Below are 27407 nucleotides of genomic sequence, written 5' to 3' on the forward strand. Positions count from 1 at the left end.
CTGAACCTAGCTTGCTATATAAACAGCAGGCTGAGGTAGAGCAAACATGGCTTCAAAGAGGAAAGTGAAAATCAGCTGGACAACGGTAGTAGGGAGATTAATGTCTTTCTAACTAAGCAGTCCTAAAGGATTCTGATATTCTGTGAGTGTCACTTATATAGCCATGCTCTGACACTGAAGACTCAGAACAGACGAGAGGCTGCAATCAAGAATACATGCAAATCATCAAGTCAAAAGTATAGGCCAGAAAACAAAAGCAAGGATGAGAACCAACCACCACCAAAGAAGAAGAGGGCATATCAGTATCTGTTTCTGTAGGTGATCCTGAGCCCTCCTCTGAGGCCCAAGATTGCAGGGTTAGAAAACCTCATTGGAAGTAGTAAACCTGACATACCTTGATAGGGAGAGGGCTACTAAGGATACAGTGTGGCTCTGTCCCTCTAGAACTGCACTTCCCCCAATTGTTCACAATTGAACTGAATAGGGTGAGAACTAGAAAATCTCTTTGGGATTAAAAACTTCAGGATATCCTGGTGAGAGAGCGGATGTGCAAGCTAAGTACAAGTTCTTGGACTCAAGAGTGACGTGAAGACATCTGTATTCTCCTCCTCCTAAGTCTGTCCAGATTCAGTATCATTCCTCCATTGAAACCCTGTCATCTACAACCTCCAGCCAGCCAGAAGCAGAGCTCTGTCTTCTTGGTCACAGAATAGTTGACTGGATTCCCTGATGATGTTGGAACTGAAAGATCTGCCAATTGGTAAACCTGTTTGTATCACCCCCACCAGTAAATGGACAGACAGCAATTTTGGCTATCTTTACATTGTTCATCTCTGACTACATTTCAACTAAAGAACTGGAACAATGTTTTCATTGTGTTTATCATGCAACTTTATTATAAACACGTAAATAGAATACGAAAATACACTTATATCAATATAATGCACAGAAATATAGCTTTTTAGAACGAATAGGTTCAGTACTGGGTTACAATACAGAAATACCAAAAATACCTTAATTTATATAGCACAGAAAAAAACCAGCAAGTATTCAATCTCTCAAGATGACTAGCATCCATAAAATTGCCTCCCTCAACACAGAGAGCATAAGTATCAAATTTATAATTATAATAAGCATTCAATTTATACTGGAAAGACAAAAATGCTCAAGGCATCATGAGAATATACAGCTATTTAGAGTTTGAGTATTAATCGGATAACTTTATCTCTTACATCAGGGTCACTGTGGTCTGTTAAGTCTTGGAGTTTCTGGTCAAACTCTTTTGCCTCCCGGAATATGGAAATAAGTTCAGATTTAGTGAACATTTCCTTAGTAAATAGCTTTGCCCTTTTTTTGAATTGGAAATTAATATTCTCAAATATTTCAATGATATGAAGAATATTAGCCTTTGACTCATTCTTGTGAAAGTGAGCAACCAGTGAGGACATTACCTCAGCACTGATCAGTTCTCTTGTATTGGCTTGGTTTTTTGACAAACACAGAATAACTCTTAAAATTTGAAACTTGATTTTGACACTTCCTTTGTTTAACAATGAGATGAAATATCGAACGTAATAGACAACCACGTGGTGATAATCGAATTTCACACTCAAGCTCACTAACAGCTTTAGTTCTTCCACTTGCACAGAGCAGTTCAGAGGACAAGAGAGTATGTCCCTACAAACCTTATTTACATGTGCTTCAGTCTCTCTCACTTCTTCAGGGGCATCGGGGTTGGCATTTAAATTTAAATTTCTAGGGTATTTTTTAGCATTTGGATTATTGACAAAATTTTCAATCAAAACAGTAATACCAACATCATGAACAATATCTTGAGTAAATGGGTAAGCAGGACTGATGCCCATTATCATCGTAGCGATCTCATGAATAAACGGGTCCCTCGTTAACTTAAGTAGGGCAACAAGTTTATCAAACTCAACAGGCTCTAAACTAAAGGTGCGTGATTTACAGCGGCAGGTCTTTGGATTGGGTCCATACTTTTCTTTTTCCCGGATTTGGTTTTTTAAATCAGCTAAAGTCTGGAAGTAAGGTCCACCATAAGGTGGAATCTTGGTCAAAGGTCGAATACCCAGAGGAGTTTCAATTAAGGTCGCAACCAGAGTCCAGTTCCCTTCTGGAGGTAAAGACGGCTGGGGTTCCTCAATTGGGACTAGGACAATAAACCTGCCCCTTAACCACGCTGCCGCTTTCTTTTTTAAAGCAAAGTCGAATGTATCTGGGGGTTCAGGTTCTTCCTCAACCTTTGGTGGGGGCTGATAAGCTTGAAGAGAATTTTCTTCTTTAGGCCAGAACCAGGACCCTACACTAGGCTCTTCTCCAGTCCAAAACCAGGAGCACACATAGTCTTCATCATCCTCATCAGTGGTGTTGACATTATTAGCTTTGTCCCCAGCCCTGGATCTGACACAGACCTCTTTCTTTATCTCAGACTTATGCTTAATGCTGTGCTTATCATTAGCCTTGGCAGAGCCCTTGACAGATGCCTCAATTCCAGTGTCAACCTTGACTTCAGACTTGGTTACAGTAATGACCACAGATGGAGGCAAAGCATCTGACTTGGTATGAGGCACTAAAGCAGGCTCTGCCAGGAGTTCTGTCTTAGCTTGTGCAGTGACTCTAGTATTCGTCTTGTCTTTCTTTTTTTTTACATTCCACGTCACAGTCTTGGGCTCAGTGGGAACCACTGGTTGTGTCCTGGCCACTGCTCCATCCCTAGCCTCAGCCTGGTTCCCCCATTCTACTTTTGGTTCTGCCTTACCCCCTTTATTGTGACCCTTGCCTTTTCCTTTAGCATTGGCAGGGCTATTGGTTCCAGGCTTTGGGGAAGCCCCCGACTCTTCTCTAGCTTTCTTTTTAGTTTTAGAGCCAATCATGGTTCAAGAGAAAAGCAAAGCTAAATACACCCCTATCTCAGCCTTGTCCGAAAGTCAGCCCCAAGTAGGTGTTTTCATATAAAGTCCAGTAGTCACTCAGCCCCCTTTCCAACTACAGTTTCTGCCAATCATATAGACAGCATGCTGAGGAAGCCACTCAAGATAAAGGATAGCTGGGCTTGGGCGCAGGCCTGTGGAGGGTGGTGGTCTTCAGCCACTCCAAGGCCATCAGATCTGTCACTGAAGTTGGACCTAGGGGTGGAGGAAGGAAATGGGGCTTTAAGTCTCTTCCAATTTTCTTTCTCCTCATGCTGATTACCACAGAGACATAGTTAAGTATGGAAATTAAGTGCTCTATGGGAAAGAATTAGACAAGTAGCCAACTCCTTCTTTCAGTTCACCCACTGTCTACACCTCCATGTGTCTACACCTAACAATTGTCTTTGCAGACACTAATAAGGGCAGAGAGAATGAGAATGCTGGATGGACGTGAGAGGCTGCAGAATTCTGAGGCTGTTTGCTGACCTGGGCTGGAGCCAACCAAATCTTTACTATTCCATCCTATAGGTCTTATTCAAGGAGTCCCCACATTCATACTAACCTGTGCTCGTGGGAAGGAATTTTCTCCTCCTTTCTTTGCTTCGGCTGTTGACAAGCCCTGCAGCAGACGTGGCAGACCTATACAGATAAAGAGGACAGAAACTAAGCTCTGGGGACACAGACCTTGGTTCCTGGCCCTTATTCTTGCCTTCTCAGAATTTCTAAAAGTTTGTCTAGCTTTTCCCTTCCTGGTCTTCCTCTTCCTCCCTTTGGGCCCACCATTGTCCTCTTCAGTGATTGTTTTAGTGATACCCTAGCTGAAAAATAGATTAATAATGAAGTGTTAGAGCAGGACGGGAAAGAGGGCATGAAAGGAAGATGTTCTCATCCTGTATCTGTCTCTAAAGTAGACCAAGGCTCCTGAGTCCATAGACCAGCTAGAGGTCATCGAGAAACTGACCAAACAGAAGGATGTGATTTTCTAGTGACCCTTGTCTGTCTTTACACTAACCCTAGAAACTGGACAATCTCCTCCTCATTATCTCCAAGCTTCATGGTCAGTTATTTTACAAATGTTCACAGCAGTCAACAGTTACAAAACCCTCTGGATATGTCTACCAATGGAAATCCACAAATAGAAGAACATCCCTACTGAGTATAATTTAGAAAACAGTACTTAAGGAATAAATGATTTCTGGATACAGATACTTGTTTGGTAAAGAATTCTCTGATTCCCTTTCTTGTGCCATCCCCAAATGACACCCTGATATCTCCATGTTTCTCTGCTATATTTGTAAAGCCTGATAATTTCCATGAAGAGACAACTAAATCATCTCTGTACAGTCGGTCGTAGCAGTAGGGATGAAACGCCTGACAATAGCAGGAAGCTGGGAAAATAATGAAAAGTATCATTTTCAATTTTCTTACACATTCTTATGATTATCCTCCCACCCCGCCCACACAAACCTATCACATTCTGCAACATAGTTGGGATGATGGAGGACATTTCTGGAAGGCTGGAAAAGAGGAGATATAGAAATTGTTCTAGAACCCTACCTATTCTTGAAGCTTTTTCCCACGGTACAGAAATCAGGTCAGTTTTGTTTTATCTTCTCCCCTCCCCTTTTGATTGAAGCCCTGAAACGTAGAGAAATAAAAACTTGGCAGAACATCTATCTAAAACACATATTTGGTAGTCCCAAATCAAATGAAATCACAATGAGTAAGATGTGGTTAATTAATGCTCAGATAAGCAACCAGAATGTGAAAACAATCTTCAAATACACCCGATACAGGACTCAATGTTCCCACCTTTACAACCCCTTTGTATATCTCCTCCCTGATTCTCAAGACTCCTCAGACAATTGCCCTCATCGGCAGGGGCAGTCCTCCTCCTTTCTCTGACAAGTACGCCATCTCCCCAGTGGATGATGCCATTGCATCCATCTCCCTTCCCAAACGTGATGAAGCGAATTTATAGAAACGTAGATAGCGTTTTATCATCCTCCCTAGTCTGTCAACACTCGCCTCCTAAAACCAGGTCACGAATCCCGCACCAATCATGAAACCCGCACCTACAACCCCAAGCAATGGCCTCCTTTTTACTAACCTGTTCTGTTTGAGTCCTAGGCTGTTTTCTTATTTGCGTTATCTCTGGTGATGCCTTGCCATACAGAAAGGAGGCAGGAAAACGCAACCCGCAGTCAGGCGCAGCGAGCTGATACAGGGCGGCGACTGTATTTAGGGGCTTGCCGGGCGCTTGGGACGTAGGACAAGATGAAGGGCCATGACTAGCAAATTACTATCACCTTTCGGTATCTACTCCTCTCTCCGGTCCCTCACGAAGCGACTGAACACCATCTACCTACATCCGCCGGGACGCACTAGGCGCGGCTACGTCATTACGGAGGCCCGCAGTGGGAGGAGCTAGAGTTATTTAAGGAGTTCCGGCTTAGGGAAATGGAGTGATACTACTGCCACTGCAAAGCGCTGTGTGTGGCGCACACTGCTACACTTAGATTCTGAGGCCAAACTAGGGAAAACAGCGCCAAATACCGGGAAGCAGACGATTACCAAATGTTGGTTTTAGCTTCCTTCTTAGGCATGTCTTTCCATTTCGAAATACATACGGTTTTCACGTTGTGGCGTCAGGAGAAAAAGCTGTCGCTTTGCAGGGCGGAAGGATAGCAAAGAATTCTAGTGTTTACAAGTTCGTCACTAAATGCCACTGGTTTAGCGGACTGGTTAGGTAAGGAGGGGCTCAGGTAGAAAAGCTGTTGGGGGTTGGGGGAGGTTGGTTCTCAATGCTGAATTAGGAATAAAAATTCTCATTATTCCAACAATTCAAATGGTTCCTTCTACAAGAAAAATCCTCCAGTGACGCACTTGTAAGGGCTTGTTTGCATAAAATGTATGATGCACCTGCAGAGCCGACAAGAAACTGCCCTGCTGCCAGATCGTTTTCCATCTCCCTTTTTAGTTTTTCTTGTTGCTATCCCTTGACATCTTTTGCTCTTAGTCTCCAGCATGTTTCTTGTTTTGAAATAGTCTTAGATAACATGAAGTAAGGATAGAGGAAAAACAGTGATGGAGAAAATAACTGCAGATGACTTCCATTTTCAGGATGACCTCACTAGAAGCACAGGGAAAACAAGTATCTTCTTACTGCCTAGACTTGATACCAAAATATCTCTGCACCCGTGAAGTAGTCCCTGCTCTGTGGATTTCTTCCAGGCTTGCTCATCGTGTTTCTTCTCCCCACTAAATCTCTAATTATATAAGCTGTTGTATTTTGAATGTTGAACCTCGTGTTTGTATTATCTATTTGAACAAAATTTAATTAAAGTAAGCCTTAGAATCAGAAAGTGTTTCTAGCATGTATATCACTTAGAAATGTCCCAGCCCATCGGTCCTATATACCTCAACTCTAAGCTGAGTACCACATTAGTAGACTATGGTGAGAGGCATGGTTTCTGTATTAGGAATGTTTGTAATTTCAAAATTGCATTAATAAAAGTACATGGTTTCCTCTTAGTCCACAATCTACATTACCAGAAAACTGGATAATGTTATGAGGCAGGAGGTTAACTTTTGGAAGGAGTAAACAGCCTGTAAGGAAAAAGACTAGGTGGTGATGGTCAGGCCAGATGGATCATCTTTATGACCTGGGAAACAAGATGGGAGGCTCAATAAAAACATAAATGTAAAAGTAGGTGGTAAAGGTCCCTCCAGATGGGCCAACTCAGGGCCCTAAAAATAGTCAAAAGATAAAAAGAGAGGAAGGAAGGAAGGAAGGAAGGAAGGAAGGAAGGAAGGAAGAAAAGGAAAGAGAAAATAGAAAGCAGTGGCCAATTCTGGATGACTCCATTCAGACCAGTTTCCAGTTTCGGGGACTGGCTACTGGAGCATACACATAGTGCCATTATCCTTTCCCCTAGTAGGCCTTTTAATTTTAATGTGTTCTTAAACTCTTAAACATGCTACATCTTCAATAGCTTTTGGTGCCAGTTGTGTTCTTGACAAATCCTAGGGGGATATGTGGAAAAGAACGCTTACCCACTGTTGGAGAGAATGGGAACTGAAGCCACTATGGAAATCAGCATGGAGGTTTCTTAAATGAAAACTAGAAGCACTGTGTGACTCACTTATACCATTCCTGGGAACAGATGAAAAGATCTCTGCTACAGAGATACTCACACATCCATGTTCATTGTGGCTGTATTCAGAATAGCTAAGAAATGGAATAAGATTAGATTATATGTAAATGGATAATGAATACACACAAAATTAAAAACATTCTTAAAAAATGAAACAAGTAGCTACACACACACACACACACACACACACACACACACACACACACACACACACACCTTAGTGCCAGACATCAAGTGCCTCACTATGAGTTGTTTGATCAAAGAAGCCCCAGTGGTTTCCCAAGTAATACAGCACATTTTCCAACTACTATTTTGCTTGGTTATTCACCAGAACAAAAAAAAAATTAGGACTCTTATGGCTAAAGTCATTCCAAACTTTGATATTTTGGTCACAGAACCCAAAGAAATCAAGCTGACAGCTAGCGGAAAGTGAAGGACCCTAGAGGCTTTACCAGCTTACACCCACTGCCTCAGATCAAGACTAGGCCAAGTATCAGATTCCCGCCTCAGATCAAGGCTAGGCCAAGTTCCATTCTCCACACACTGTTACCCGGAGGAGCACCCTCAAAATGTACTGACTGTCACCTGACCCTCTGGTCCCAGATAGAGTGTCATATGCTTACTGGCCAATAGACTCAAAGGTCAATATGCTTAGCCAATAAGTTTAAACTGTAACCTTGCTGATGTAACCTGTACCCCTAAAAAGTATAAAAACTGCTTGTTATAGCCATTCAGGGAGACCTTCTAGTCACTTGCCATGATGGGCTGATTGAAGTTCAACCCTGATATGCTGGAAAAATAGACCTCTTGCTTTTTCATTGAACTCCGTTCTCATGTCTCATTTGGTGGTGGTGGTGGTAGGGATCTCCTGGTAGTTGAGTCACTTTGAGTCTTACATTTGGTGCATTGGCCAAGAAGCCAGATGCCCTATGAGGTCTTGAGGAATGGTGGTCAGAGAAACAGCTCAAGCTTGATGTCAGGTACGGTGGTTGTCTGTATCTGTGTTGTCAGTCTTGTTTTTGGTTTGCTCATGAGTGTCTGTAAGACTTAGCCTCTGGTCTGGTGTGGTCAGATGCAGCTGGCAGATGTGCCTTAAGGTCATGACCTCGGGGAGTCTGGAGGATGCTTCAGGCCTCCCTCCTCCGGTGGAGGGAGTCAGGAGGACTCTGCTCCTTTTGGAGCCCGTTAGACTCTATACGAGCAGGAACTAGCCAAGTTACCTGAATGTCTGGTTTCTGTGCCCGTGGCAGGGGCAAACTGTGTACTGATTGCCTTTCTCTTTGTTTTTGGACTTGGACTTCAACTGATGCTACTTTTGGACATGGGACAGACTGAATCTACCCCATTATACATCCTAGTTAACCACTGGAGGGGAGTTGGGGAAAGAGGAGAAAACTTGTCAGTAGTAATAAAGAAGGGCAGGTTAGTTACTCTCTGCTCCTCGGAATGGCCCACCTTCAGAGTAGGGTGGCCACCCATAGGGACCTTTGATTTGCAAGTGATCAAAGCAGTAAAGGAAAGAATCTTTAGACCAGGATCCCTCTGGCTCCCAAGCCAAGTGCCCTATATAGTTACTTGGAAACATCTAGTGGAGGACCTCTCCCCTCTTTGATAAAAGCTTTTTGTCTCCAAGACTCTTGCAGGTCCTGGCCATGAAGGAGAAGAACCTTGTAGAGACCAAGGAGTCTGTAAAGAACATTCTCCAGGACCCTTCCACAGCGGATCTGATACTAATAGATCCTCCACCCCCTTACCCTCCTACCATGGCCCCAGTTCCCACAGCCCCTCAAGGATCTCCCTTGAGCCCCCATCCAGCGTCCCTTTACCCCTCCTTCCTCTGGCCCCAGCAAGGGGGACCGGCCATGGAGACCCAGAGCAAAAGGGCCACTTCACCTGATACAACAGTGGCCCTCCTCCTCTGAGCCTACAGGCCCGTGGATGAGGATGGCAATCAGGCAGTGCAATATTGGCCTTTCTTTTCGGCTGACTTGTACAACTGGAAGGCCCAATACCCCCCTTTTCAGATAACCCCAAGGGGATGATTAATCTCTTTGAGACTGTTTTATTTACTCATCAGCCCACCTGGGATGATATCCAACTCATCAGAGTGTTTTTCATGACCAAAGAGCAAGAGAGAATAATGCAGGAATCCAGAAAGAATGTCCCCTCAAACACGAGGGCACCATCAATTGACCAGGCTGTCATCGACAGCGGATTTTCCCTGACTAGACCTGATTGGGACTTTAATACAACAGGAGGTAAGGAGCACCTGAAGGCCTACCACTAGACTTCATAGGCAGGTCTCAAGGGGGTCACAGAATGACCCACCAATTTGACCAAGGTACGTGAGGTTAAGCAGGGACCAGACAAGTCACCCTCAGCATTTGTAGAGCAGTTCATGGAAGCATTCTGCCAATATACACACTATGACCCCAGCAGCGAGGAGCACAAAGCTACTTGACTAAGGCTTTTAATAGACCAGGCTAGTAGAGATATCAGAGAAAACTTCAGAAGTTAGAGGGACTACAAGATAAGTCGTCGAGGCACTTAGTACAGGTTGCTGAAAAAGTCTACCATAACAGGAAGACAGAAAAGGAGCAGAGAAAGAGAAAGGAAGAAGATGAAAGGGAGATGAAAAAAGAAAAGGGACAGAAAAGAAATTTACAGAGGATCTTGGCTACAGTAGTTAGGGAAAGCAGAGAAGAGAGACTCCAACCAAACAGAGACAGAAACCTCCTTGAAAAGGACCAGTGGCATATTGGGAAGACAGGGGCCGCTGGCCCGAGAGTTTCCCAACAAATGGAAGTTAGGAACAGGAAATCCCAGGCCTTGGGAAAAGCACCCCCAAATGGTGAAGGTGTTAGCCCTGGGGGAAGACAGTGACCAAGGAGGACAGGGTTCAGACCCCCTCCCCGAGCCCAGAGTAACTTTGAAAGTGGAAGGGAAACCCACCCAATTCTTAGTGAATACTGGGGCCCAACACTCGGTCCTCCTCCAAGCTGATGGTCCAGTCTCCAGCAAAAACATCTGTGGGTCCAAGAGGCCACTGGGACTAAACAGTATTCACGGACTACCCAAAGAATTGTGGACCTGGGCGTGTGCTGGGTATCCCACTCATTCACAGTCATCCCTGACTGCCCCTATCCCTTGCTCAGGAGAGAGATTTGCTCTCTAAGATGGGGCTCAGATCTACCTCCTTCCCAAGGGCCCCTCAGTTGAGGGGGGGGCTGCTGAAGATCCTGTCCAGGTCCTTACTATTTGGCTGGAGGACAAATACAAATTGTTTGAGACCAATACCCAAAAGACAGAGGATATTGCTTGGTGGCTGGAAAAGTTTCCACTTGCTTGGGCTGAAATGTCTGGGCTAGTTCATGGCTGTGTATGTGGAGCTTAAAGATCCAGGCTGATCCTGCCTCGGTGCACCAGTCCGATTTCAGGAGAGACATGAGAAGGAATTAAGCCACACATTTTCTGGCTACTCCAGCTTGGGGTGTTGCTTAGTGCCATTCAGCCTGGAACACACCACTCCTGCCAGTTAAGAAGCCAGGCACAAACAATTATCACCTGGTCTAGGACTTGAGAAATAAACTGTGGAAGAGTGGCTGACATCCACCCTACTGTACCTAACCCCTGCACTCTGAGTACTTCACCACCTTCCAGAATTTGGTACACAGTTTTAGACTTGAAAGATGCTTTCTTCTGCCTGACCTTGGCATCCCAAAGTTAAGAATACTTTGCCTTTGAATGGAAAGACCCAGAGGTTGGGACCACCGGTCAGCCGACGAAGACTAGATTCTCCACCAGCTGGGCTCAATCCAGCCACCTTGCTGTCTTATCCTGACCTGGAACCATCACAGCATGAGTGTCAAATATAAACAGAAGTCCATGGGTGGAGGAAAGACCTCTCCGACCAACCCCTGCCAGGAGCTGAGGCTACCTGGTTTGCAGACAGGAGCAGTTTTCTTCATGAAGGTCAGAGATGAGTGGGTGCTGCTGTAGTGGATGAAACAAATGTCATCTGGGCTGGTTGAACCTCTACCTCCCGGCATGTTGGAACAGAAAGTGGATCTAATTTCTTTTTTGGAACTTGGGGCTGGCAAGGAAATTAACATCTACACGGATAGCAGGTATGCCTTTGCCACAGCTCACATCCATGGGGCTATATACCAAGAGATAGGATGCTCACATCAGAGGGAAAAGAAATAAAAAAAAAAAACCCACCATGAAATCTTGGATCTCTTGGATGCCCTGATGAAGCCAGCAACTGTGAATATTATTCATTGCCAAGGACATCAGAAGGAAGGAGACTCAGGGTGTGGAACAATAACCAGGCAGATCAAGTGGCTCGAGAAGTGGCTATGCAGGAGCCTATCCTGGTTATGTGCATGCAAGAGACAGCAGCTGGGAACAGGGCTTGGACTAAGGGATAGCCTCAGAATATACAACAGAAGGAAAGGACCAAATTGCTAGCCACCCCACCACTTATTACTTAGAGGAGGAAGGACAATGGCACACTCAAGATTGGAAAACTATTCTCCCCAGAGAACAAACAAAAGACTCACTTGGCCAAATGCACAAATGGACTCATTTAGGGGATAAGAAGCTCATCCAAGCAGCTAAGGTATATGTAATAGACCTTAGGTCTTTAGCCAGAGAGACAGTAGAACAGTGTTAAGGTATGTCAGCAAGTAAATGCTTATGCAGCCAAGAACAAACAGGGCAAGAGACCTAGGGGAGAGAAGCCTGGGGTTTAATAGGAGGTCAATTTCACAGAAGTTAAGTTAGGAAAATATGGTTACAAATATCTCCTAGTATTTGTAGATACTTTCTCTGGATGGGTTGAGGCTTTCCCCATCAAGTAGGAAACAGTTACTGTGGTGAGCCAAGAAGATACTAGAAGAAATTTTCCTGAGGTTCGGAGCACCCAAGATAATTGGATCGGACAATGGTCCTGCTTTTGTTTCTAAGGTAAGTCAGGGATTGGCAAAGATATTGGAGACTAATTAGAAGCTCCATTGTGTGCACTGTCTCCAGGGCTCAGGGCAGGTAGAGAGAATGAACAGAACTGTAAAATAGACCTTAATTAAATTGACCTTGGAGACTGGTGCTGACTGGTGGTGCTCCTTCCCATGCCCCTGTTCCGAGCCTGGAACACCCCCTACCATTTTAACCTGACCCCTTTTGAGATCTTGTTTGGTACCCCAATTCCCTTGGTGTCCACTGGGCCCTCCCTGGACAACTCACTGATACAAACCTATTCTTGAGGCTACAAGCCTTTCAGTTAATACAACATGAAATTTGCCTTATATGCTCCAGGAATGCCAGAGACTCCTTACTGTTTCCAGACTGGTGACTGGGTCTACGTCCAGAGGCATAGGGCAAAGTCGCCAGAAACCCAGTGGAAGGGACCCTTCCTGGTACAGTTAACCACTCCTACAGTCCTCAGGGTGAACAGTATTGTGGCCCTCATGCATGCAACCCATGTGAAACCTGCAGACACCCCATTCCCCAGGGACTCCTGCTGCCCCCCATGTGTCAATCTGTCAAACCTAGACTGTGGTTTCCACTGGAACTGGAGATGAGACCGCCTCCCCGATAGCCTCCAAACCCTCCAACACCTGGTGACCTGACTTCACTTTTGACCTGTGCTAGCTGGTGGCAGGACTCAACATGTGAAACATCCCTAACCATGACCGGAGTGCTAGCAGAAGCAAACTGCCCATAAGGGAGAAAGAGGGCTCTGTGCTGGTGGAGGGGTGATAGGATGTGCATTCTCTGTACAGATGTATCACCTGCAGGAGACCCGCACTTAGTTTGCTCTCGAGATGGAAGAAACCAGGCCAAAGTTCACTGATGCGGGGATCCAGACCAGTTTTATTTCTCTAACTGGGGATACGAGACTACAGGAAGACACCAACTGAAACCCCTCCTCCTCATGGGACTTGATCATGGTAAAAAGAAATTAAGCTACTGAGGGGCCCTACCAGGGGGTCTGAGGGTATTGGGATGCCTTCTGCACAAATGCCACCTATAACCCAATAATAATCAGATTCACTCAGAAAGACAAAGAAGAGCTAGCCAAATGGTAGAGAGAGAGAGAGGAGAGAGGAGAGGAGAGGAGAGGAGAGAGAGAGGAGAGGAGAGAAAGAAGAGAGAGAGAGAGAGAGAGAGAGAGAGAGAGAGAGAGAGAGAGAGAGAGAGAGAGATCAGAGTCAGGGCTAGTTCAAATCTTGGTTTAACTCGTCCCCTTGGCCAATCACCCTCATATCCACCTTGTTAAGACCCCAAATTGATCTATTGTTGACCTTTGGACCCTGCATATTGAACAAGTTTATGACCTTCATAAAAGAGAGAATAGGTACAGTACAGCTGATGGTCCTGCACCAACAGTATAAGACCCTGAGGACAGGACCTGAAGACCCCCGAGTGTAGCTCCAAGATTGGAACTTGTACAAGAAAAAAGGGGGAGATGAAGGACCTAGAGGCTTTCCCCAGCCTTACACCCACCGCCTCAGGTCAAGATTAGGCCAAGTTCCATTCTCCACCCACAGTTTTCAGGAGGAGCTCCTGCAAAATGTACTGTCACCTGACCCTCTGGTCCCAGACAGAGTTTGAATGCATGTCATTTGCTTGCTAGCCAACAGATTCAAAGGTCAATATGCTTAACCACTAAGTTTAAACTGTAACCTTGCTGATGTAACTTGTACCCCTAAAGAGTATAAAAACTGCTTGTTATAGCCATTCAGGGTCACCTTCTAGTCACTTGCCATGAGGGGCTGATTGAGGTTCAACCCTTATGTGCTGGAAAAATAAATCTCTTGCTTTTGCATTGAACACCATTCTCATGTCTCACTTGGGAGTGGTCTCTCAGTAGTTAAGACTCACATCGAGCCTTACAAAAAGCTCCCTATCACTTGTCTACCTTTCATAGTACCCAAGGGTGTTTTAGGCTACTGGAGAAAGAAAAGCTATGAATGATCTTAGGAAGCTGTGAACTCTGTGAACTACATTATTGGCATGTCAGAAAATATTTACCTAATGTTGCAATATCAGAATGACAGCTACTTGGGGAATGAACTACTTTAATTGTTTTTAAAACCCATTTCACAGGAGATAATTCATGCCTGGTACTTTAATACAGGTCAATATTCCAGAGTTAACAAAGTCATGGGTGCAAAGGAGGAAGTTTCTACATATACTGAGGAAGTTGTCTTGCTAAATAGGATCACGGTGATTCATGGATATGTGTGGATTTTGTTTGGATTTTGGTTTTAGATAAGCATCTCATTCTGTAGACCTGGCTGGTCTGGAACTTGATATATAGACCAGACCTGGCCACAGACTCAGAACTGTGCCTGCCTCCATAGTGCTTTGATTAAAGGGATAAACATTTACATTTATACCCATATGTTGTCCATATGTTGTGCTTCTCTCATCCTTGTTTAGCCTGGCAATGGTAGCAAACATCTTTAATCCCTGCATGTTCTGAGGCAGGGGCAGGTGAATTCTCTGTGAGTTCGAGGCCAGGCTGGTATACAGAGCAAGTCCAGGACAGTCATAGCTGTGACACAGAGAAATACTGTCTCGCAAAATAAAACAATGACTGAATGGAAGGAAGGAAGAAAAGAAAACAAAAATGAAGAAGCAGCTCTGTTTGCAATGGGTGACAACGTGAAACTTGTAAGTGATCAAACAGCTGAAAATAACTGACTGCTGACCACTCATCTCTAAATGGAACATCTGTATTTCCTTCCAAGGTTCCAAAGGAGCATTTAAAATGCTAGCAGAAAGAAAATAAATGCTGGTTTGTAGGGTAAACTCTGTCTTCTGCATGTGGTGTGGCTATTTCACCTATGAAGTCAAAGCGGCTGTGGTTTCAGACTGAAGAAGAGCACGAAATAAGATCAATATGTATTCCACTGTAAATAGTCAGAAGCATTTGCAGGATCATAGCTCTCTGAGGAACTAACGGTGGTAATTACATGCTGTGGGAGAAGGAGTCATTACATCTGGTGTTGTAGCCATTACTAACATGCTGATGGGATAAAAGAAAACCAAACAGACCCCCAAATAACAATAGCAAAGTATTTGAAAGTAGGATTGAGAAGTTGTAGGAAAGAACAGGTGTAGCACAAAAGTTGGAGGGGTATGAGAGGGTAATAGGGGGTAAAAATCCAAATACATTATAGAATACAGGCATAAACCTTCACAGACAGAAACACCTAGTTTTTAATAAAGAAAAAGCAGCCTCTTTAACAAATAATGGGTGGGAAAGCTTCATTTCCATATGTGTAAGAACAAAACTAGATCATAGTGCCCTTCACCAAAAACCCTCCAAATGCACGAAAGACTTTCATGTAAGATCTGAACTTTAACACTGTTAGAGGCATACATACAGGAAGTCCTTAATGTTTAAGTAAAGGGAAACATAGGCAAAGGGTTCCCAAAACAGATTTTATTATCATAGAAAACATCAAAATTGGCAAATAGGGTTCTGTGAAATTAAACATATCTTTTGAAGCAGAGTAAAGTACCATCGGATTGAGGAGACAGCTTTCGGAATTAAAAAAATAATCTTTCAACAACCATGAACTGCCAACAGTCTCTCAGGGAGTGATCGTGCTTCATGGAACCCCTCCACTCATAACGGCATGTCGATGGGGCTAACCTAGACTGGGAATTATAACTACAGCTGCAATAAGTTCATTATTGTAATGGTTTGATGTCAAGAAGATGTCTTTCTGTTGTATATCTTCCCATCATCTGACTCTCCTGGCCTTACATTTTCTTAGCATTCTGGCCGGTTATGGGCTTCTGTATTAGCTTCTGCCATGACCATAAGAAGTTTCTCAGATGAAGGTGGGCACAGAAATAAATATGAGTACTCAGGTTTAATAATATGACCACTGATCATAAACCATAGTAGTGGAGAATTTAAAATTATTATATTAAGCAATGTAATTTAGATTCAGAAAGTAAAATACAGAATTTTATCTTATAGGTGGGCCTGAGTCCTTAATTTTTACATATGCGTATGTATACATGTACAGTTGTGAGCATATGTCTGCAAACTAGAAAGGAGACCAAGGAAGAATAAAAACTGGTCTTAGTGGAGGGAAGGGAAGGGGGCAGTAAAGGTAATACTTTAATGTTTATGTGTGGCATGAAAACAGAAGGGGGCTATTTTGGAGAAGAGCAGACAAACACAGTGGGTTAAGGGAAAAGGATCAAACAAAGTGTGTGTGTGTGTGTGTGTGTGTGTGTGTGTGTGTGTGTGTGTGTGTGTGTAAATTCCATACTGAAACCCATTTCTTCATTTTAAATAAATCACACATTTTAAAACTCGTAAAAGTGAAAAGAAGAACTTCAAATGGCAATTGATAGGAAATTACGTTAAGCACAACCAACTGAAGATGTAGCTTGCCAACTGATGGTATAGCATCTGTCTCATCGTTTACGCTCTATAATTTGAAAACTCTGTGCCACCATTAGTTAAATTTCAAAAAACAAAAACAAACCAAAAAAAACAAAAAAAAAAAAAAAACAAAAAAAAAAAAAAAAAAAACCGGACGGTTTGTTGTCTAAAGTACATGGATTACACAATTAGAGAAAATCCATGTTTTGGGAAACAGATTTTTCAGAGTTCCCATTTCCCACCTGCCTGGAATTCAGAACTACTAATTGCTGCTCTTTGTGAAAGGTCCACAGACCTGGCCCCAGAGCAAGAGTGTGTGACTCTGCTGTGAAAACAGGAGTCTGATGGCACTATCTCAAGAACATGGGCATGGAGCACACTACGTCTGCTCTGTGAGCAATGTAAGAGTCAGACAGGCTGACGCTCCTGCTCCCCAGCTGGGGCTAGCAGTTGTAACACTTTCTGCATAGCAACTTCCAGAAAGGGAGGAGGCAGGAAGAGAAATGGAAGCACAGGGAGCTATGAAAAGGCCTCCTTGCCACCAACTTTTGTGCAAGTCATAAAACGCACCAAGGCATACATTCCGATGGTCAGAATGAAGTAAAGTGTGTGCCCTCTTACCATCTTTCCCTTCTTCACAGACTCACTAATCTCATCACATGTATGTTTCTGACAAGCCTGTCCAGATAGAGGGTCTTCAGAGATTTCCTGGTCTCCAAAGGCTAATCACTGGTAAGTATCATGTGTTATTTACAAGTTTCTATGGAAGCAAGCCTGGTAGTTGAATATGATGAAAGTCTGGATACACAGGGCCCTTAGGCCTTGATTCCCATGTAGCAGGAAAAGTGCAATTCAGGACACAAGATTCAGCATGCTTTTTATTACGGGAGCACAAGTCCTCTTCATGGGTGGTATATATAAAGCAATTGGCCCTGTGAGTGGTTATTACATGGCCTATGTATATTTAATTTCTTGGTTACCTGACCTCTAATTCTGGCCAGGTGAATGACTTAGAAAGAAACAAACAATAATGTGGATGAAGAAGATAATTTCCAAGGGTTCCTTTCAGAACTTGTATCTGAAGAATTCACTTGAGGATCTTTCCTCAGTCTAAAGGAAAAGAGTTAGGATATTAGAAAAGCCTCATACCCTGAGTTCCATCCCCAGAGACTAGGGTCCCATCTTGCTGAAGGCCCAAGAACACTTTCATCTTTTACTCCTTTGATTCCTAGGCCTCACCTGGAATGTAAAGAGGGCTTCATCCTCTCTGATGCATTTCCACTTGTTCTTACAATACCTGGGGTGGGAGAAGAACATGTAACCTCCATTACTACAACAAGAAAGATACACTGACCACAAAGCACCACTAATTAACCTATGCTAATCATTTGCTGGGCCATGTGTGCCAGAATTATAGCACTAAAGGAAGATCTGGCAGAACTCACACTGTCTGTCACCACTTATGCCCAGGATTCGAAGCAAAAACCATAGGGTCATGCCTAAGAACAATGGGCCTTAATCCTTAGCCATTAAAAGAGAAGATCAAGAAATAACAAATAGAAATTAAAAAATAAAAAATCTCCCATTGCTTTTAAAATAGGATATTAGCCATATCCTAGAATTTACTATTTTATAGTGTACAATTCAGTAATTTTCTATATATTGAAAATATTATACAACTGTCACAATTATCTAATTTCAGAACATTTTTCTCATCTTAACCAGAACAGCATGCTATGTTGTTTAACCTATGCTACTCATTTTCTGGGATGTGTTCGTAAATAGAATAAACAAATCCTTACTGTCAGAAGCCATCTAGGAAAGGCTATGGCAAGCAAGTGATTTTTCTGGAGATGACCCACTGTTTTGCATGGCTGTGATAGGTGCACTCTGAGATGCAGGGTCCTCAGAGATTTTATCACAGATTGCTTCTTGCTGCTGATATACATTTCATGTCATTATTACATAGCTTAATGACTCCTGGGCATCTGCCCACCCTACTGGGCAATTTTCCTGCAGAATCAACATGAAGATGTACTTTCATATAATAATATTGAATAAATGAATTGATTTCATAATTCCTGATAATGATTTTATAGAATTCCTAAATTGATACAAGTAATCTCAAACTTTCTATAGAATAAAAGTTGCAAAAAGAGCTCTGTAAATCTTCATGTGTCATGGGCTAATTGCACAAGGAAAAGAAAGCAGGTATGGAACAAATTTACAATCAAGGAAAACATTCCTTCTAGGTTAGGAGTGAAGCCACTGTCTGGTAACTAAATGTCATAAACTGGGAATGGCAATTTATTGTAGGTGCATGGACAGAAAATAAATGATGGACTAGTCTATCTATACAAGAATTCAAAATAATAAGATACATGGCAGGTGATTTTTCCCTTGACAAAACTGTGCTAACTTACTATATAAAAATTATTGCTTTAAACTTATAGTGAACTTATGGAGCCAGAAAAAGAAATGAATGTTTTGTCAGGTACTAGTACACAAATCTGCTGTAACTCCTTAAACTGTATCAATCTATGACAAGAGCAATTGCCCTAAACTTACTGTGAACTTATGGACCATAAAAATGCTTAGAAATTCATGTGATCAATTATCCTGAGAAAGTATACAAACTAAGAATAACAATAAAGTAGTGGTGCAGCCTTCTTCAGCTTCATCCAGTCTGTGCCTTTTCTTCTTCCTTCCTTCATTCCTTCCTGTCTTTCTTTTTTCCTTTCCTTTTCTCTCTTCTCTTCCCCTCCCCTCCCCTCTCTCCTCTCCACTCCTCTCCTCTTCTCTTTGACTTGGGGGGGGGTGGAGTCAAGGAATTCCAAGCCTCTCTCCTGTCCAGTGAGAGGCCTGAGTCAGAGAAAAGAAAGTAATTAAATTTCTTTCTCCCTGCTCCTGTTGCTCCTATCTCTATTTACTAAGTGCTACAACTATATACATGCATTACAAAGCTTAGATTTATCTTGATTTTGTTTTGTTTCTTCGAAGTCTCACATTGTAGTCCTGGCTGGCTTGCAACTCCCTATGTAGACCAGGTGGCTTTGAACTCAGCATCAATTGTCTCTGCCACTCAAGTGCTAGAACTAAAAGCTTGCAATACTACACATGGCCTGCATTTTCTTGATGTGATGATTGATGTGTAGGGCCCAGCTCAAAGTGGTTGGTACCACCTCTGGGCTGGTGGTCCTGAGTGATCTGAGAAAACTGGTTAAATAAGTCATGAGGTGAAAGCTAGCTGGCAGCACCCCTCCATTGCCTTTGCTTCAGATGCTGCCTCCAGGTTTCTGCCTTGAGTTACAAACAACCCTGAGTTCCCTCACTTTTGGAGCGTGACCACATTGCAAGCTGAAATAAACCTGTCCCTATTCAAGTTTCTTTTGGTTATGGCGTCTTATCACAGCAATGGAAAATTTAACAAAGATAGCAGGCAAAAGGTGCTGCCACCAAGTCTGACAACCAGAATTTCATCCACTAGATCCTGGTGGAAAGAGAGTATTGACTTCAGCAAGTTGTCCTACAACCTTCACGAATTCCCCATAACCTGCATATACAAAATATAAATAAATGTAGTTAATTATTTTAAATGGTATAGGTCTTTTTGTTATCAAATTCTAAGAATTTGTCTTCTATTTTAGATACAAGCTCTTTATCCAACATATGAAAATATTTCTGCTTCAGTGGATTCACTTTTCATTTCTTTTTTGGTATCTTTAGTACTTGGCTTGAAAACCGATTATTTATCAATGTGAAATACATATTTTTATATTTTTGGACTTGTACTTTATCAATTTTCTATGTATCTGTAGCATTTGGGTTATTTTTCCTTATACTTTAATGTAAGTTTCTAGTAATAGTGCACTGAGTTTTCTATCTTACTCATTTTCAAGATTATGTTTTTATTATGGGTTCACTTTACTTTCATTTGAGCTTTAAAATTCAGTGGTTTAAGATTATGATATGGTTTATATGGGCATACAGTATGGACAAAAATTAAGGTGTTTTGCTCTCATAATATTTTTAAGTGTTGTAGTTCAGGAACAAAAGATACCCATCCATTTTAAAAATTGTTTAAGTTTTATTTATTTCTGCAATGCTTTCTCACATCTTTGCTAAGTATATCCCTGGGTATATTTCTTATTCATGATACTGCAAATGGAAATTTGTTTAAAAATTCATTATCATGTCACTATAAAATTAATGCAATTAAAAAAACGGTCCACAGTTTGGCTTTACTCACATCTGAATAGTTGTAAATTTCTATTAAAGCTCTACTTCTTTCAAATAATATTATTGCCAGCAATTCCAAGAACTCACTTTAGATCAGTGTGGGTGTTCCAGCAACTCTGGGTGTAGGATACTGTGGGCCTAGTGGTAGAGAATGCCTTCCTGGTCTCTGCAGGGTTGGCATTCCTCGAAATCATCTCATCGTTCACAATGCACAGCCTGGAAGAAAGGTGGCTTTTTGAACAAACCCTTACTTTATTTTCATGTCTCATTAGCTGATTAATGTGCATTTCCCTTGCCAGGGGATTGACTACCTTTGGAGAGATCTCCTACCACCTTCATTAAATTCTAAATTTAACTCTACCTTGTTTACCCTTTCCAAAAGAAGTGGCCACTTGCACAATTTCAGAGACCACTGACTCACGGAGGACTTATAACTTGGCCAAGGTCACACAGCTGATTACTGTAAAAACACTTACCAAGACTAGTTATTAGAGCTACCTGTTTGTACTTTATAGTAGTAAGAATCTCTCAAGAGTGTATGAATGCAGCCCAAGGCTGAAATGGTATTTCTAGATCCACTCACAACATAGTCCTCACCTGAAATGCCTGTCCGGAGTTAAGATGAATGTCCGGGTGAAGGCCCGAACACTTCCCCAAGACTTCCCTTCCACTTCAATGGCAACAAGTAAACAAAATGAAATGCGAGGAAACAAAACAAAACAAAATATTGGAATTGCATATGATTTAAAACCTCACGCAGCGCTCCACAATGAGAGTCAGACCGGACACTGTATCACCCAGAAGGAAGCCGGAATGGGACAATTTACAGAGAGTCAGGAGGAAGATCCAGGCATATAGCAGCTAATAATAGAAATACTCAGTTTTCCATGATAGGGCTTCTTAGTATAGCCTAGTTTCCTTGACAAATTAGTCCACTTTATTCCTGTTTCCTAGGTGCACAAGGAATGGCTATTATCAACTGCATTTGGGAAATGTGGAAACTGAAGGGTTTGCAGGTCATAGTTCAGTAATATGTACTTGGAATGAGAGAAACCAAACTTTATAGTGCTAATGCCGGAACTGTGCAGGGTGGAAAACATGTGGGAAACAATGAATCAGTAGTAAAGAGAAGAGAATGAAGAGGGAACAGAGGGAGAGAGGGGGGTGGGAGAAGGGAGAAAAGGAGAAGGGGACGAAGGGCAGAGTGGACAGAAGGAAAGAAAGAATATGAGAATGAGGCTGGGGATGCTCTGGTAGGGACTTTTTCCATGAGAAAAGAACCCCAAAAGCTCCCTAAAAAGAGATATTTACACTTACCTTCCTTGAATACTCCATTGACAGAGAAGCAGATCATTTTTTTCCTGAAAGGAAGAAAATGGTAAACTAAGGTTTTGATTATTCTTCTAACAGTTGTTACTTACTTGTACCTTTCTGGTCATGCCTACAGGAATAAGCAGGTACTCACTGTCTGGACACAAATGTCTACTACATAGGAATTTAAATCATGCTGTGTTTTTGGCAGTTCATGGAGGCAGGTCACGATGTTATATTTTTTGTGCTTCAGCAGCTGCATCCGCAAAACTGTATAGACAAGCAAAGATAGCAGTTATCATACCCATTGGTCCTTGTACTATTTTATTGCCTCCTTAATCATTTCCATTACATCCTTACAGGAGTTCATCAGCATCTTCACATTCCTATTATCTTTGAGGTAGTCTTCTAAGCTGCTCCTAGAAAAACAAAAGAGGAACTGGGGGGGTATTTGTGTCATTCTGGGTGGTTTCACCACTGTGCATGCTAGGGGTGGAGCTTTCTGTTCCAGAATAAAGTTTCAGGTGGGATACTCACATGTCTGCCTTATCGGAGTTGAAAGTGATGGCCAGGGAGAAGCAGGCATTTGCATGGTAAGCGTTTAGGAGACTGTGTCGATCACCATAGTCATAGATCAAGTAGTACCTGTGGGAAGTGCACCAAAGGAGACAGGCTATGTCTGACACAAATCCCAAATGATACCTGAGAATTCTTACATGCAAACTTATGCAGTGAGAGCCCCACTCAGCCCAGTCTTCTACGTTCTCTTGTTCTTGGGGCAACTCACTGAAGCATAAATTGCACGAGCAGATTCTTCAGACACTCAGATCCTTTGTAGCTTTCCTGAAATGGAAGACTCTTTTAAACGAGTTGGTTGACAAGAAACCTCCCTTGCAACTTCTTGAATCTTGATGGTCACTCCTCACCTTGCGTGGTTTTATTATTTCCAAGGTGTTAATGTCAATTGTTGGGAATAATTTCCTGCCATCCTGCAGGAAGTAAGATATTAGGAGCACAGATGGGGGACATGACATCTGATGCCCAAGGAGCTAAAGAAGGCTTTGGAACAAGAATAAGAGACAGGTGTGAAATGGCGCAGGAAATCCCATGGGCTGTGAGATTACAGTGGACATCTGCAAGATATCTCCCTTCTCTCTCTCCTCTTTCCTTCTTTCTGTGCTTATAGGATATTTTTCCCTAAGGAAAATATTCATGTTTTTTTTCTTTCTTTCAAGAATCCATGACATTTTAAGCGGATAATAGTCTGGAGCACACATGTTTTCTAGCAAGACACACAGGGCTTGGGAGCAGGGATGGAGGTCTTGTGTTTGAAGGAGAAGAGAAGTGATGAAGGCGGGAACTTACTAAGTGTGACAACTCCGGAAAATAGTTCAGAATCGCACTGTGGAAAAAAAAAGTCACAGACAATTCAAGCCCTAGTAGTAGTCCCTTGCCCCTGCCTGCTTGTGGTTCTCTTTCTTGTTCTCCTCCCTCTCTTTATCTGCTTCCAATGCCTGGGTAGCTCCCACCCACACTGCACTCGCCCCAAGAAGCCAGACATACTGGCAGCCCAGTATCCAGGGTGTCTTCCTCTCCCTGACTCCCTCCTCTTCCTCAAGACGCTCTCCTTCCAGAGACGGTTGTTACAAGAGCACTGTGACCTTGTCAGGTGTCCAGGATTCTTTGGGATAATGAAAAAATGGAGTTGAGAAAGGTACAGCTTAGGAAGCAAGAAGGAAATGACAGAGAAATTGTAGATGGTGACAGAAATGGATGGTAAGGGAGGGATGGTGAAACAAATATGAGAGAGACATAAGAGAGTAAAGGCAAAAGAGACAGAGGACACAAAGCAAAGGGAATAGGAGATATTCTGTCTAGCTTTCGACAACATGATAGTGTAACACAGGGGAAAGGGCTCCCCCACTGCTGCCTTTTCCTTCATTCCTGCCTGTCTAGCCCAGGGACCCAAAGTAGGAATGAAAGCGTGCACCATACTGAGGCTGGGAGAACATGCAGGCCTATAATGTTACTGAGTGATCTGGGGATGAAGAACATCCCTGAAGGCAAGAGCCACTGTCCAGAAGCAGAAGTGATGAGTGAGTTCCTAGCTCAGCATGGATGGAGGTCTATGAACTCCATTATGATCACTTTGTTCTCTTCTGAAGACTATGTGGGCCTGTACCTATATGAGTGTGAGTCTTCTCCAAGGAATCAGGTTGCTGGTCTCAGACTGCCCAAGGCTCCTCTTATATGCTAGGCAGGACGATGAGCAAGAGATATTGGTCCATAGGTAAGAAGGGAAGGAGGGAGGGACAGAGGCTTCTAGGAAGCCAGGGGCTTCTTTCTCCTCAACCTCTTCTGCTTCTCCCCTTCCCTCCTGCTCCAGGAAGCCTTCAGCTCCCCAGTCATGGCCCACTCCGGGATTCCTGATCTAGAGAGCAGAGGTCCTCCAATCGAAAGGAAGACCGAGATCCCAGTAGTAGTCTAGAGGAAGTGATGTCCAGGTCAGCATCACGCCCAGGACCTCAGCCCTCAGCTGGGGCAGGACAACCTCTTGGGCATCCTGAGACGGATGAGGGGAGCGTTCAGGAACAAGATTGGAAGGAAGGCTCCTCTCAGGACTGGGAAGGAGGCTTGGTGCTGATGAGATGCTCAGGAGGGCCTTCTGAGGAGGCTGAAAACTCACACACGGAAACAGAACCCGTGCTAGGGTGAGGTGGGGCAGACAGGTTAGTTAAAGGAAGCCTGTGAGCAAAGCCCAGAGTACAGAGACGGGGGAGAGAGCAGGCCCTGTGGTCCTCCCAGAAGACCAGGGCTGCCTCCTCCCAGAGAATCTCTCAGACCACTATGGGGGTATGGCATCCATGAGGGGAAGGAAGTGTTAGCAGGGATGTACCTTACATAAGAAGAATGGTCTGGGAAGGTGCTGCACAAGGGATTCCCTTCAAGCCACAGCTGTTCCAGCTTCAGCCCTTTTATCTTCTCCAATTCCCATGCTGTTCTTAGCTGAGGAAAATTGGAGAACTGGTAAAGGTGTTCCAGGCAAAGACAGATGTAGAACCTAGCATCTATAACTCCCATCCTCACACAGGCAATTTTCTTTTCTCTAGCAGCCACACGCCAGAGTGTGCACTGCCTTCCACATGCAACTCAAATCTCAGCTTACCAAATTTCTTGAAAGGTTGAGAGTCTTGACGTGAGGGGCTTTCTCTATTAATTCCGACAGGCCATCTAGCCAGTATATTTTGTTGTTGCTCACGTTCAAGGACAACAGCTTATGGAAGTAAGATTTAGCATGATCATTACTATGTACTTCGTAAGAGACAAAGCTCCCTGTACTACATCCCTTCTGGACCTCCACCCAAATATCATCACTGGATATACTGCCTCACCTCGGGGAAATTCTCTTGGATGATTTGAAGGGCAGCAGTCATGCAGCTTCTTCTGTTCAGAAACATGTCAATTCCATGATCCATCAAGTCTTCAGGAAGTGGACAGAAAGCAATTAGCAGTCATAGGGAGGTCTATCTGTACCAGTACCAGTGCAGACCCCTTCAAAGGTTGCCATTGTCTTCCTCCCAGGAAAACTGGTGACCTACATTTATGGCTGTCCATCATACCTTGGTCAAAGCGAAGCTTTCCGAGGTACAGAGCTTTCTTAGAGACATCATATCGTTTCTTTATGCTCAGCTGCAGAAATAGAAGTGGAGAGAGTAGCTCTGAGGCTCTGGGGGTATTAGTGACAGGGACTTCATTGAGTTGGAGGCAAAAGGGAGATATTGGGAAACAGAAACAATGTGTCATAAGTCTGCCTTACCTTTAGGCTGTGCATTTGTGCTGCTGTTAACTTATATTGTACAGATGCAGGCTCACTAGATGAATTCACATAGATAGAAATCTGTGTGAAGGAAGGGTAAGATAAATATCAGGACTTCCTGCCCCAGAAACGGACTCATCTCTGGCCAGGCCCCACGTATGCAAAAAAGGTGGTTAAAAAATTCTCCCAACACCAACCTTTTTGTTCTCCTCATCACTTATCTGGTAGTTTATATTCATCAATTCAACAGCAGTTTTGGTACTTTGAACAAAGAATTGGATACCGTTTCTGATGTACTGGAACTATAAAGAATAAAGACAACAGAGATGGTGCTGCATCCTGCAGGGACCCTGGCCTCTCCCTATCCCCTGCGTGGACACACTGGGGCTCAGTGTTTATCTCTTACATCAACTGGTGTGAAGCCCATACTGCAATAACTCTGGAGTAAATTTATTAACCGCGTCTTGTACTTTTTCCCATTTGGAATCTGGGGGCAAAAATAAGGAATAAGAGGGAAAACAAACATGACATTAAGACAACAAATCAAATAGACTGGTTTATCCTGACCTCCCCTTTGAAAAGACTTGTTATGTGGAGACAATTGACACATTTTTCCTTCCTTCCCTTCTCTTTCTCTCCTTCCCAAGTTTCTTTCTTTCTGGGTGGGGTGGGTAGGGTGGATTTCCTAATTGTCCTTTTTCTGTATTTCAATGTTTATATTTTAAATAGTAAAATCCAGTCCATCAAAACTTTTGTCACTTTTAGAAGCTTCCGGGTGATTCTAAACTATTTACCTAGCTCTATGGAAAGATTTCACAGCTGTCAGCTGTCAAAAACTTGTAAGTTTGAATGACGATGAGATAATTGCTGGGGAGCTTTCCACGTTCTCTATAGTAATATCCACCTTTGCCCTTCTCCTGTGGTCTTGCCTTCTTATATCCAGACTGTTGTCTTTTTCTTCGTTTTTCTGAATCTATCCTGAGACGTGATCAAAGTAACAGCACCCTTGTACATTACTCACTGATGAGTACACTCACCGTGATCTTGAACCACCTCTCAAAGATTTCACCCAGTATGCTTCTGTTCATTTCTTCATCAGAAAGAGTTTTCTCTTGGCATGCTGAATATGTTGTACCATAATCTTCTTTGACACTGAAGGTATAAGAGCTGTTGTGGAAAAATTGATAGAAAGAGCAATTTATAAATATTTGGAATTGCCACACAGTCTATTAAAAAAAGACTAGTCTTAATTTACTGATAATCACCTCTCTAGGCTCTCCAAGGAGGACTTCAATTGCTGCTCACTTTTTATCGAAATAAGAGAAAAATTGCAGAGTGAGGAAGTTATACAATCCCAAGGGATACTACATGCAAACCAGCTGCCCTTTTACTTACTATAACATTTGAGGGTCCCCATTGGCATCCATTATCTGCATGTTTCCATCATTGTCCTGGAGTTGTGGTGGTAAAACTGTGTCCAGATGAAATTCATCATAAAGGTTCTCGTTTCCAGAAACTTCCTGGAAAGAACCCAT

The 27407-nt window shown here is 43.0% G+C and overlaps 3 protein-coding genes across 4 annotated transcripts in view; all 3 read right to left on the reverse strand.

Moving 5' to 3' along the window:
- Gprasp1 (G protein-coupled receptor associated sorting protein 1) overlaps positions 1-4529 on the reverse strand; it is a 62399-nt gene extending 57870 nt beyond the window's left edge. For both annotated transcript variants that reach the window (XM_032890117.1, XM_032890118.1), the window contains exons 1-2: positions 4491-4529; positions 3496-3572 (exon numbers count right to left, since the gene is read on the reverse strand). The gene's annotated coding sequence lies outside the window, so the exon portion shown is untranslated. The remainder of the gene's footprint in view (positions 1-3495; positions 3573-4490) is intronic.
- Positions 868-4526, reverse strand: Armcx5 (armadillo repeat containing X-linked 5). The gene is made up of 3 exons (XM_032890121.1): positions 4491-4526; positions 3496-3572; positions 868-3146 (listed from the first exon to the last, which is right to left on the reverse strand). The coding sequence occupies exon 3, from the start codon at positions 2892-2894 to the stop codon at positions 1194-1196; it is 1701 nt and encodes a 566-aa protein (XP_032746012.1). The 5' UTR covers positions 2895-3146; positions 3496-3572; positions 4491-4526; the 3' UTR covers positions 868-1193.
- LOC116888055 (nuclear RNA export factor 2-like) lies at positions 3023-27407 on the reverse strand. The gene is made up of 20 exons (XM_032889445.1): positions 27268-27407; positions 26910-27039; positions 26279-26359; positions 26070-26174; positions 25873-25953; positions 25676-25745; positions 25448-25536; positions 25222-25329; positions 24952-25061; positions 23421-23457; positions 22843-22898; positions 22593-22700; positions 22416-22474; positions 22190-22325; positions 22062-22105; positions 21342-21414; positions 20832-20960; positions 17745-17802; positions 3496-3572; positions 3023-3146 (listed from the first exon to the last, which is right to left on the reverse strand). The coding sequence occupies exons 1-20, from the start codon at positions 27405-27407 to the stop codon at positions 3023-3025; spliced, it is 1815 nt and encodes a 604-aa protein (XP_032745336.1).

This window comes from Rattus rattus, chromosome X, assembly GCF_011064425.1.
Source record: "Rattus rattus isolate New Zealand chromosome X, Rrattus_CSIRO_v1, whole genome shotgun sequence".
NCBI classification, from domain to species: Eukaryota; Metazoa; Chordata; class Mammalia; order Rodentia; family Muridae; genus Rattus; species Rattus rattus.